Raw genomic sequence first — 12794 nt, 5'->3', positions numbered from 1 at the left:
ATAACTAGGATACAAATGAGAGAGACAGACAGAAGAGACGATCCAGATGAACAGGCTTGACAATGATGCAGAGTTTTAACTAATATTTGCCTAAATAACTTCAAACTCAAACACTGATCCGGCTGGAGCAGTCACTTTAACCCGAGGAGCAGAGCAGCCTCTCAGCGGAGCTCCTCTCTCTCCATAGTAGTGTCATTAATAGGATTCGTTCAACTGGTCATTCACTGGGACAGTTGCCGGGTTACTGATATCCGAGGAACGCACTATACCCCACACACAGCCAACCGCATCCAATCAGACTCTCTGAGAAAACACCCAAATTACACATATGGCTTTTTAATAAAAACACGTCCAACATGTGTTATGGAGTAGGAAAGTTAAACGTGCTGTCCTTGTTTTGGCGCATGGAGCTTGCGCGCGTGCTTACATTATTAAACCACGGCTGCGCTTTCGTTGGTAATTAAAGTTGTAAAATGTGACACTCACCAGCGGACTCTGTAGTTTGTCTGATCCTCTTAATTTCTCAGGTTTTCTCGCAGCGGATGGTCTTAGTGGAGAGTTGGATGCTTGGAGAAGGAACAGCGCGGATCCCAGCCGCGGGGAGCCCACTCTGACGCCCAGTTTGAAGTCTTTCTGCCTTTGCCTTTGCACAGTGAGTCCATCTGTAGCGACTGTGTTCCCCGGCACTTCCTATCCACGGCAGGCATCCAGTTTATTGTGTCCATTAAAATGTTCACCGTGTCCTGCATTTTTTTCCAGTCACGCTTGGAAATGTTTGTCTCTGTGGGTACTAATGATGTCAAATACCTTCATTGCTTCAATTAAGGTGGAAAAAACAGTCCAAAGATTCACCATCACGTTTATCAATCACTTTATTTAAAAAATAAGTTCATAAGTAATAATAAAAAAAAGTCAACTTCATTATCTACATCCTAATACTCATCACAAGATAGAACATTTCAATATTTATTTTCATATCAACTGAAGGGGATAATATGAAAATAACACATTGAAAATATAATATGAAAATAATATTTTATTTAAAATAAGTTTTCAAAAAAGGGAAGATTATTTCATTTTTGATAAAGCTTGACTTTTCATTCATTCAGAAAATGTCTCTCTGCAAAAGTTGCTAATTCTTGGTGAGGAGAGAACCTGCATGTGCCTGAACCCCCTGAACTGTTAAATCCAGCTAGTTATAGAGAATAATTACATTGTGCTTAATAAACACAGTTATTTAAATTGGACAGTAACAGCCAAGCGATAACAATGGATTCAATCAAAGTCAACTCATTTTCATCACAGTAACTTTAACATAACCAGTGTGTCTCATGCACACACAGGTACAACACTATGATCTCAGTGCAGCTCGAGCTTTGTCCAGGATGTCCTTTCTTGTTCTTGGATAATTTGGATGAGCAGCCAGGACCTGTGGACGAGAGCAAACGTGATTAGTGGGAGAAAAACGGTTTTGAAAGTCTTCAATTGTAACATCCACAGGTGTCTCACCTTATGACACACATCTATTGCATCAACATGCCTCTTTGCCTTCAAGTAGTTAAAAGCTAGCTTGTAACCTGAAAAAACAAACAAACATCACATGTAAGAAATTCTCTTTTTTTCTATTTGGACTTATAAATACAACTGGACATGTGATTTTGGTCAACTTACCAATAGTTGGGTTGGTTCGATTTCCATATTTCCACGCCAATTCATATTTGACTGCTGCATCACAGAACGCCTGCTCTTTTTCCATTATGTAGCCCAAATATTCATGAGCTTTAGAGCATGACTGTGTGAAAAAAGAATGTAATTATTATCACAAAGCACTTAAAATAAAACATGGTCTCTGCATTATATCATAAAGTGATTTTTTTAAATTAAATTGCCGTAAACCACATCATATTTAGGCAGTGACAATATTTTCAGTACTGACCTTGTTATGATTGAGGCATCTCTCCAAAAGGTCCCTGGCCATGTCATTCTTCCCCGAATGGATGTAGATGTCTGCCAAGAGCAGCCAGCTCTTCTCAAACTCATCGGCATCAACAATGCTCCAGCTCATTTTAGCTATGCGTTTGAGCTGGTTCCTGGCTTGGGGAGTTTGTTTTAGCATCATATAAGCTGTCGCCATGGCCAACAGTGCTGGGACGTGGTCTTTCTGGAGTCAACCAAAGAATTCTAGTTAGACAGGATTAATATGGTGACAACCCTCACTATTGTCCCTCTGCCGTTTGTAATAAAGTTCTGTTTACTACTAGTCTTACTAGAGTTTTGACCCCTCTGCCATTCCTTTACACCGAAATCAAATTGACATAACTTTTTTTAACGAATGAAATTCACAGAATAGAACCACATAATCTATTCAATTCACCTACAGAGACATTGCAATGTGCAGTTTATTACCCAATGAGATGACTGACTGTAAGAGAGTCTGAAATAATTCATGGCTCCTGGGGTTGGTATATTTACACAAGAGAGAGTGATGTAAATCATATGCACCATCTGGAGTTTACTTACCTCATTGTTTGCGATCTCTGTGAAAACATTGAGGGCTTTATCTACATTGGCCTTCTGTTTAGTTAACAGAAAGCAGTAGTGCTCCAGGATGCGGAGATGTACATGTCCGCCTGGCGTCTGAGGCTTTAACTCCTTTAGCAGCTTCTCAGCTGCTGAAACAGCAAGTTGCTCTGACTCCTGCTTCTCTGTGGAGTTCCTTATGAGAGACAGGTGAAGAGGTAAGTGTAGGTTTAAAACAGAAGCTTACATTGTATAGAGTCCATTCCTGGACTTATAAGTTCCTATTTCTACTCACCCAATTTCACCATCTAAATTCTCAAATACTTCTCCTCCCATGGTCTCATTGTCGGGGTTTAGGTAGATTTCTATCATGTTATACACAGCGTTTTGACCCCAATCATTGTCTTTCCGTGCTTTGTTAAAGTGTCGCAGAGCATCATTTGGTTCTCCCGTATACCTGAGGAGAAAGCAAAAGTTTAATCACATAATGCTCTAAATTTGAAACAGATGTCCTCAGTATCTCAAGTTAACACCCTTTCAGACTTACCAAAGATAAAGTCCTTTGCAGTAGTTAAAGCCAGGGTCAAATTTAGTCCTGGGAGAATGCTTTTCTGCCATATCAAGAAATCTGGGGACTTCTTCCAACTTGCCAGCCCTCCTCAACAAGTCAATAAGACGTGACAGAGTTGGGTAGTTGTCTGAAATAACAATCATCAACTCAAAATTATGTTCAGCAAAAATTTGTGTTTAGAAAAAAAAAAGGAAGAAAGAAAATAAACATTGCTGTGATTCACCTGGTTTGCGCTCCAGGAGTTGTTGAAAGTGGAAAACTGCCTTGTCATAGTCCTGCTTCCTAAACATAATGTCAGCCGTCATCTGAGAATAAACATATGGAAGAAATTAGGTCTATATATTTCTTCCAAAGAAAAGGTTATGGTCACAATTGTGGTGGCAGACGGACAGAACAAACCAGCGTTGCGTCTTCATTGAACTGGTCATTCTTCAGAATGACGCTGCATTGCTCCTGGCAGGCATCACTCTCATCCAGTGTGAGGTACAGCCGAGCCAACTCCAGCATCACCTATAAACAGAGAGCGCATTCATTTGAATGAAGTTGATGTGACAAGATTATTTGTGGAATAATGTAGGGCAGATTAATCAGACCCTTTGCATGAATCCAACTATCAACAACCAAGATCACAAAATTTTCAAAACACAGGGACACAACGCTAAAAGATGCCAGAGCTTGTTAACCACAGCTGCAGTGACTACACAGAAGGTTTTTGATTCAGCTGCACTGACCTTGCGATCAGTCTCACAATACACAAGAGCTTCTTTGTAGAATTTGACCGCTCTCTCATAGCCCCTCTGACTTGTGTAGTGTTTAGCGATCTCAGCACAGATCTCTGCAGCAAGCTGCTTCTGCATGGGGACGGCGTCAGGCTGCTCCAACTGCACCCGCTTCAGCACCTTGGCCTGCACATCCCGGGCCTAGGAACAACAAATACACAACCTTATAGTAATCACCATCATCTTTATATCTCTACAAAAAATGATAAAGATTACTGCAATCCAAAAGAAAATGTTTGCATTTTCCCCGTCACTCTACATCTGTTATATTTGGGCAGACTGGTAAAAGTGCTTGAATTAAATAATCTTGCTAAATCCTTGGTACAAAATGTAAAAAGATGAGCCAGAAAACGGGAACAACTTACTCTTTGCAGGGAAAGTAAAGCTTCCTCATTTTTGTCAACCTTATTTTGGATCTTTGCCAGGAGGACAAGATAACGGCAATCATCTGAGAGTGCTGGTAGCTGGTTCACTGGATAGGCCCACAGAAAAATGTTAGAAGTTAGAAACATAACAGAACAATAAATTATTAGAAACAATCAGTAAACACTTTTTTCTCTAACAGTGCAGAAAGATTTGGTTTACAAATTCAAATTAGACTGGGATTCCCATAAACAACATTTGCTAATATCTTTGTGTCAAGTTGTTTATGCAGTTAGTTACATTATTTACTTACGGCAATCCCATCTGCACACAAATTACCCTCATGACCACATTATCTTGTTCTTTTTTATTGTCGTATTTGACGTCAAGAGTTCAGTGTGTATGTGTGAGTCAGCATGGCGGCATCTAAAGTACCTGGTTCGTGGGCCAGAGCTTCGTGCAGGACTCTCTCACAGAGCTCATACTGCTTCATCTTCATCAGCAACTCAGCCAGGTCATAGCGTAAGAAGTTCTGTTGCTCAGTTTTCAGGGCAGCTTCATAGTAATTTATTGCCTATGCAACAGCAGCTTTCTGTCAACATTGGTTTGTTTCTGTGCGAATTTTGTTTATCTTTAAACAACTGTGTAAACAAACCTTGCTGTAGTTGTGAGTCTTGACCAGGGCTTTTCCAATCTTGCTTGCTAAAGCACCATCTTTGGGGTTTTTCTTGAGAGCGTGTTCGTAAACCTCAATGGCTTTCTCCGGCTGAGGATAAACACAAGAAGTGGTATCAAGATGAACTGTTAGTTTGAGGTTTTTTATAAACGTACATTTAGTCATTTAGAGAATGTTGTGGACATTTGATAAACACCTTTGTTGCATGTATACATTTAAGAACTTTTAGATAAAGACACCATTTCCGATTTGGCCTTTTATGGCAACATCTCATCCAAAATCACATTCTGCTCTGATGTGACTGATCTTAGGAGGAGGCAGCTTTGGTTGCTACACAAAAAAAAAAGAAATCATGCAGGTGACCAGACCTTCTTGACTTAGAGATAATGATTAACCTGTAACCAATGCTACAATTATCAGTATGTATGCATGTTATTTCCCTTCACATTTTCAACCATTATTTATCTTCCATTATTCTTTTGGATTGCTTATTTGATGTATAGGATTATTCCCTTTAACTTGCGGACCCGTTACCCTGTTTCCTCCCTAATAATAAAATTATGCGTCACAGTCTACTGCACTGTGTTATTTTGCTCAGATTCTATTTACAGGGGGTGACCTGTTAATGATCCCCTGTGAGCTGCCATGCAGTTAGTGATTTTTTAAATATTAATCAAGCGCTAAACATACCTGTTGTGGCCTTTTGCTTCTGTAGGCTTTAACTGTTTGCTCTCTAATTTCTTTTTGCAAAACATTACTCTCTACATTATTCAGTATATCTTCCAGGTTTTCCAGGAAAACTGACAATAGGCCAAATTAACAACATGGATGCTCAGAGGGAAATTGTTGGTTTTATTTAATGTGTAGTGTTATTTTATCTTCGCTATCTTAACATTATGCGAACTGTTACGCTTCAAGGCAGAGCATGTAAATTAGACAGCTTAGAGAAATGTTGCCTTTTCCTGGTCCACTATAAACCGCCATAGCTTTGTGGAAGATTCCATGAATGTCACAATTTTTATACATTCCCAAAATTACTCTGTTTGATTGTACTACTCTATACTTCAGGGTGAAAATTGGAAGTGGAACATCCTGTGTTCCTTTTAAAACACTTATCATCCAAACTCTGGACCTCAATACAGCTCCATCACTGCACATCAAAATGGGAAAACAGTACAAGACTCCATTACATGAATAGCAAGAGCAGGAAGGTGTAAGTAAACTGAAACTCAGAAAAAGCAGTGATGACAATATGCGGTATCTAAACATTTGCATTAACTCATCTGCATATAACACAGGTTTTCATTTGTGCCTTTGAGTTTTGCTATTTTGACAAAGTTATTAATGATACGAAGATATAATAGACTATGAAATGAAATGTGATTACACAATCCACTACTTTATATGTTAATTGGAAAATTACAAATTAAGTGTTTTAAGAAAAAAAAACCCCACTACAATAAACAAGTTATATGAAGCAGGTAACACCTTTAAAGCCATTCTAGGGTGTTATAGATACATGAAATAGATGGAATCATATCTCCTACTTACTTCTTGAATGTTCATGTAGGCATCACCTAGTAAGAGATATGTATGAGGGCTGGGCAGCTTCTCCACCATTTCTCTGGAGAAAAGACAAAGATACCACATCACATATGGTGTACTTCATTATGCAGACATACTGTATGCCTCTGCTGGTCTGAGGTTCAGTCATGCTTTACTACGTCTCAGCTGTCAAAACAAGTAGCATCAGAGACCAAGAAAAGATTGGAGGCAACTAGAGGAAACTGCACAGTTATTCTTTCCTGCATGAATGGCTTCACTTAAAACAGTTTTAAATTTGTGGTAAATCCTTGCTAGTACAGGCTGGATATCCAAGAGTCACGTATTGAATTCACTTTCAGCCATTACAGTTAACATAAACATTTACAATACATTAGGTTTCAAATGGAGTATATGTGCTCATATGTTCTGCTGCTATCTTACATCAAGATCACTTTTAGATTCTTTTTTTTTTTTTGTAGATTTGGATCCAAATTTGCTGCTCACCTGTAGCAACTTGCATACAGACGTTTCTCTTTTCTGTGGTTCAAATATATGTCTGCCATTTTCTCCTTGGCCTGGATGTAGTAGGGCTGTTCAGGCGTAATGTTTCTTAACATACTCAGTGCCAGCTCAGTGTCACCACGCAGCAGGGCCAGGTCTGCATTGGCAATAGTGACACGCAGTTCCTCAGATGTGCCCGAGAACTCATTGATGGCGTCTTGCATCACCTTTGCTGCTTCATGCTGAAATATAAAATAGTAATCATAAGTTAGTATTGCAGTTTTTTCCTCAAGTTCACACATCGTTCAAAACTCAAAAGGATAGTATTGTGTGGTGGCTTTCTGATGTCAAAACACACTACTTAGTTATTACCTGTTCACCGTTCAGCCACAGAGCTTCAGCTAACTCCAAGAAGACAGAGACACAGACAGAGGGACTCAGCTCAATCTTCCTGGTCTTGGACTTAGACGAGGATCCAGCTCTGCGGACACCAGGAAGACTCATGGCCATTTGTAATGTCTGAATAGCCTCAGTCAGTTCACCCATTTTCTTCTTAGTCTGAGCCTTGATCAGGTGGTACATGGGATGTTCTCGAATCTGAAATGGGAAAGAGATCATGATCCATTTGGACATGCAATCTGTGCATTTAAATTATATCAAGAACATGGGCATAAATCTATCAAACAGGGAATAACACTTACAACATAAAACATTATGATCAGTCTAACTCTGCTGAGCTGTCACTAACAACACTGATGTTGATTCTATTTTAACTTGACTTATGCTGAAACAACTGCTGCTTTTAATGTGTCCAACCTGACTATTTAACAGTGCATGGTATTGATACTGATACCTTGTCACTGTTTAGGATGTCACTAAAGTTCCTATCTGTGGTGACAAAGCTTATTGGCTGGATTCAGCTCTTTTCTTCAAATACGTAACTGAGGACAAGCTGCTGTGGGTCAAGTAGAGGCTTCTATGCACACTGGCTCATAAAAATGTAGTAGCCACTAATACTATCATCTTGATGGTGATCTTACCTCAAAGTTGTGGCTGAGGCAGAGTTCAAGAGACTGGGAAGACAAAGTGAAGTTACCCTGGAGCAGATGTATCTGTGCCATTAGCAGATGAGCATCTGCATGAGAGGGACAATGTTCCAAGCAATGATGCAGACTGCTCTGAGCAGCTTCAGTGTCGCCTGAATGAACACAGAAGCATTGCAGTTTAAGTTAGAAGCAAATGGAAAACAAAGAAAGAAAAAAAGACTAGTACTATATTACAGGGTATTTGATATCTTGCTCACCCGACTGATATCTGACTTTGGCTAACAGGAAGACACCTTGGAGGAGACCTGGCACAATCTTGACAACAGTATCCAACAATGTTGCACAGTGCTGGAGTTGCGGAGCAGGAGCCTGGCCCTGTGGTGGAGGCTTAGACATCAAAGTATTTGTTATTGGAAAGATTCTCAAGCATGTATTAATATCTCTATCACCCTATCCCCCAAATGTGTGAAACGAAGTGGATTTTTTTATTTTATTTTTATTTAACCAATATTTAACCAGGTGAGTCAAATTCTTGAAAAATAAATGCATTCCATCATTGATGAGTCTCCCTGTAATACCTTAGCAGGACACAGTGCAAGATACTCTTTGACGATCTCCAAAAGGAAGTCAGGGTTGAGTTTCTCAAAGTAATCCACTCCCAGAGGAAGACCCTGTAGTGTGGAGAAGTGTGTGTCCACTGCGTCATTCAGCAGGTTGGTCACTTGTTCCTGAGGCCAGCGCTTTTTCACTGCCAGAACAGCACGGAGGTACAGTAGCTCCTAATAGAGTGAAGGGGGAAAAAACAGGAATTAACTAGTAGAAGGAGAAAAGAAAAATGTTTTTGTATAAAATAAAAGTGGTAGAGGGAGACTGCAGGAGGGAAAACTTGACAAGGTATACAAGATAGATCAAAGACACAAGCATAAACAAAAAGTCTCAGAGGAAGAATTACTGAGGATTAAATACTGAAGAACTACTGGGCCAGCTGCTGCTTCTCCTCCCAGATGTTCTTGTTTAGTACATAACATATTGCTTTAAGTAAATAAATTATTATAATCCATATCAAGCCTGTCTTTTCTTGATAGAGTAAAAAGACATTTCATGTTCTCATCTGTCAGCACTTATAACAGTTATTACCCCTGATTTTCCAATAGATTGTTGAATCTCTGTGAGAAATTCCAGTTGTTGTTCTGCCTCATCAATGTGTCCCTCTATCAGCTGGCAACGGATAATGCCTGGTTGACAGAAAATAGAAAACATTAGAATAAAATATACAGACCCTGAGTGTTATGTAGACAACTGATTACTCATTGCAACATGTTACCAGTCAAAGCAGAAACACTGGTTTCATCCAAAGTCATGGCAGTCTTGTACCACTTCATGGCCTCTTTGATTCGGCCTTGAAGGACCATCTGGTAGCCCATCTCTGTGGCTAAATCTGACTCCCCTGATGCCACAGAAAAGGCTTTTTCCAACATCCTGAACGTCTGCTCGATCACTCTTTCATTTCGTCCACACTTAAAGGAGGCAAAAATGTCAACAAGACAAATGAATCCCATGCAAGTCAAGGGTATCTTAGAGAGAATAGTAAAAATTGTCTTACAACACGAGTGAAGGCCAGAGACATTCTGTAGAAAAGCTCAGGATTGTGTGGTTCCAGGGTCTCCAAGTTGCCGATGAGGTTTGAAAGCTGCTTTACTGACTGGCAAGAGACATATGACACAGTGTCTGTAAATTGATCACCACTTTTCCACAGCTTAATTATAAATGTCAGTATTTACTGTTTTATTTTGGTTTCTGCTAAGTTACATCTCTATGTGAAAAGGGTTTAACTTTACCTCAGTAATATCTCCATCTCTACATAAAGAATGTAGTGCTAACATCCGCAGAGCCTCCAGGTTATTTTTATCCTTCTGTAAAAGCCTGAAACATGACACAAGATGGTGTGAATATAATGCATCTCCTCCACTTAATACGCATGGATTTCCTTGATTGATAGTAATAGAAAATCTGATACTGCTGCAGCACTGTGATGAGCTTCCACTCAAATAAAATTAAAACTAATAGGAATAGTGAGGCTGCCAAATAAAGTTCAGTATACTGTAGACTGCTTGGACCCCTCAGCAAACCTGACACTACAACTCCTTGGGATTGTGTTAGACTTTTGCACTTTTGCCTCAAAGGCCTTTTTTGTGAAGTCTGACACAACTAAGGACCAGAGGGGTGAACAAAAACAATGGCTTAGTCAGTATGCAGTGGTTTGAGGCATCACGCTAGTGTTTCATTTGCACTTGAATGTGGAGCGGTTTGTAAAGACAGACTGTGCTTTTTCTGACGTGCCTGGTGGTGATTACAAATGTTTTTTGCTCTTTCCGATCTCACTAGAGATGTTGTTTCCACTTCTTAAGCCTCTATGAATGGAGAGATTTCAGATATGCAAAAGAGATAACAGTGACCTCTACGTATGATTTTACATAAACCTCCTAAACATCTCAACAGTTACCTTTGTGCTGCATCTATGGTTTGCTCCCAGTCTTGAAGGTTGAGCAACAGTTTCATCTTCTTGATGAGAGCAGGCAAGAACCCAGGGAAACTAACAATGACCTGGTTAACCATTTCCAATGCACCAGAGTAGTTCTGTCGATATTCGTAGTATTGTGCCTAGGACAAAACAAACATCACTTAGGCTCTATCATACACAATAACCACAATCATAGGTCTATTACACACTCTGCCTCTCTCTCTCTGACACACCAGCCACTGTGACGGTAAATGACACATTAAATCGAGGACTAAGTCAATTACAGACAAGATAAATACTATAAGATGTAGCGGAGAAATGACGATATTGTAACATTATCAGCTATGGTTAAGGAGGACTATTCAATCTGAATTTGTGTTTCCCAACTCACCTTCCCCATCAAGGCAAAAACATCTGCTTTCTCTTTCAGTCCCTCATCAAAGTATTTTCCAGCCTTCCTGGCCTGTGCGTCTTTACCAGATGTCACATCTATCCAGGCTTTCAGGACGGTCCCCTGGACAAGAGAAATCAATGCAAGTTTTTCAGATTTCACACACTTTAATGCCAAGCATTAAATACCAGTGATGCATCTCTTCAACATATAAATATCTCACCTCTCTAGAGCCATTGGAGAGTTTAATCATTCTGTCCGTGTACTCCCTTGCCTTGTCATTTCTCCCCAACAGCCAGAGAAACATCCCAGCGTGGTAAAGACTCGTGGGAGATGCACTTTTACGATCGTCTTTGACCTTAGCATCAAGTTCCTGTATGACTTCTCTGTCTGTGAAAATATACAATGAAAAAGATCAACACTTGTATCCAGTATCTCAGCTGTGATCTGAATAAGGTGATTACTGTATATTTCATTACCTGGGTTTGTCTTTTTTTTCTCAGCATAGACAAGCGCCATCAACGTGCAGAGAGACACATCTCTATCATCTCTTATTGTGTCGAGCTCTACTGATGCCTCCTGGGTTTGACCTGTAGTCAAATAGCGATGCATTATGACAGTAGCAAAGCCACAAAGCCTTACTCGTGTGCTTTTACTGTATTTGATTCTTTCGAGCTTACCTTGCATCAGTTTACCATATGCATGGAAAAAACTGTAGACAGGGTCGTTGCTGAATTTCCTCTGCGCAGCTGTTGCAGCGTTTACAGCGTGGTTGAAATACTTCTCATAGCAATAGTACCTAATCAAAGCCTGTGGAAAACATCAAGAAGGCAGTGAGTCTCCGATAATTTAAAGACGGTTTGTAAACCAACGTTACTTCCAGAGGGTTGGGGAACCGGTGTTTAGCATGTTAGCTGGTTCATCACGTCCCTCGACAATGGCTGTTTTTAGCACGATTTATCGCACAATAGCACAGTTGGACGTTTTGAAAGGTGTTACGGACGGCTCTTTCGATTTACTATTTCTCTGTATCATGTTGCAACAGTCTCGACAAACAAAACTGTTGCATTAAGTTACTGTATTATTTGCTACGGCTGACGCAAACAGGGTATCATTAAATACGTGTACCTACCAACGCTGTCTCTTCGTCCTCCATCCTGGCTGAGTCGCTTCGACCTTTAACAAGACACCTGAGAATAACTACCGATGTACACTGCCTGGATTGAACTTTCTCGTTAAAACAGTGTTATTGCTGTTTTTTTCGTTGTGTTTTCGCCATCTTGCGACAACTCCTTTAGCGTTGCCCGGTAACTTAGTAACAGCTACGGCTTAGGTGGGTACTAAACCCTGAGTTTTTCCTGGTAGGCAGCACCCTCCCACAGACCTTTCGTTTGAGTTGTCAACGCCAGTATTGCTGCAAGCAGTAAAACCAAACCATAGTTTATAATGACTCCAAATATTTATATGCGCGTTATCACACTGTTTATTGGGCGACAATTGGTGAAGGGTTTTTGGTCTATCAGGCTGGTAACGACCCAGAAATACCGAACTCAGGGAAAAATTTGTTGTGAGAAACGCCATCTTTAAATTTGAGTTGAACAAGCGTCTTCTTACCTCTAGGGGGCGCACTTACCCCTTTTAAAAATGTAATACTGCTGCTTACTTGGCACTACTTTTACTACCACTATATCTACTACTGCTGCTTATAATAACTATGATAGCATAATAATAGAACAATTTGGCTTAAATATCTACACGAGAAAAATATGCAAAACAAATAAGTAGACTAATAATAATAAATAAATAAAAAGTATAATATCAATAAATTATAATTAATCAAAATTAAATCACTTTTGCCGTGAACCAGAATTTCATTGGTTA

The 12794-nt window shown here is 39.8% G+C and overlaps 1 protein-coding gene across 1 annotated transcript; it reads right to left on the bottom strand.

Moving 5' to 3' along the window:
* Positions 1 to 1025: 1025 nt before the first annotated feature.
* On the bottom strand, positions 1026 to 12480 carry ttc21b (tetratricopeptide repeat domain 21B). The gene is made up of 29 exons (XM_085765665.1): positions 12046 to 12480; positions 11594 to 11723; positions 11393 to 11503; positions 11137 to 11303; positions 10914 to 11036; positions 10505 to 10662; positions 9840 to 9924; positions 9605 to 9703; positions 9326 to 9518; positions 9139 to 9236; positions 8580 to 8780; positions 8259 to 8388; positions 7996 to 8153; positions 7328 to 7552; positions 6959 to 7197; positions 6461 to 6533; positions 4889 to 4999; positions 4669 to 4807; positions 4236 to 4342; positions 3823 to 4011; positions 3491 to 3601; positions 3315 to 3396; positions 3068 to 3218; positions 2816 to 2977; positions 2521 to 2716; positions 1937 to 2161; positions 1672 to 1792; positions 1510 to 1577; positions 1026 to 1429 (listed from the first exon to the last, which is right to left on the bottom strand). Exons 1-29 carry the CDS (start codon positions 12067 to 12069, stop codon positions 1352 to 1354), a joined length of 3954 nt encoding a protein of 1317 aa, XP_085621791.1. The 5' UTR covers positions 12070 to 12480; the 3' UTR covers positions 1026 to 1351.
* Between the last annotated feature and the right edge of the window lie 314 nt (positions 12481 to 12794).

The sequence above is a fragment of the Trachurus japonicus genome, chromosome 21, assembly GCF_045865225.1.
Source record: "Trachurus japonicus isolate A0001 chromosome 21, Traja_1.0".
In the NCBI taxonomy this organism is placed as follows: domain Eukaryota; kingdom Metazoa; phylum Chordata; class Actinopteri; order Carangiformes; family Carangidae; genus Trachurus; species Trachurus japonicus.
This window is presented reverse-complemented; position numbering and strand designations above follow the sequence as displayed.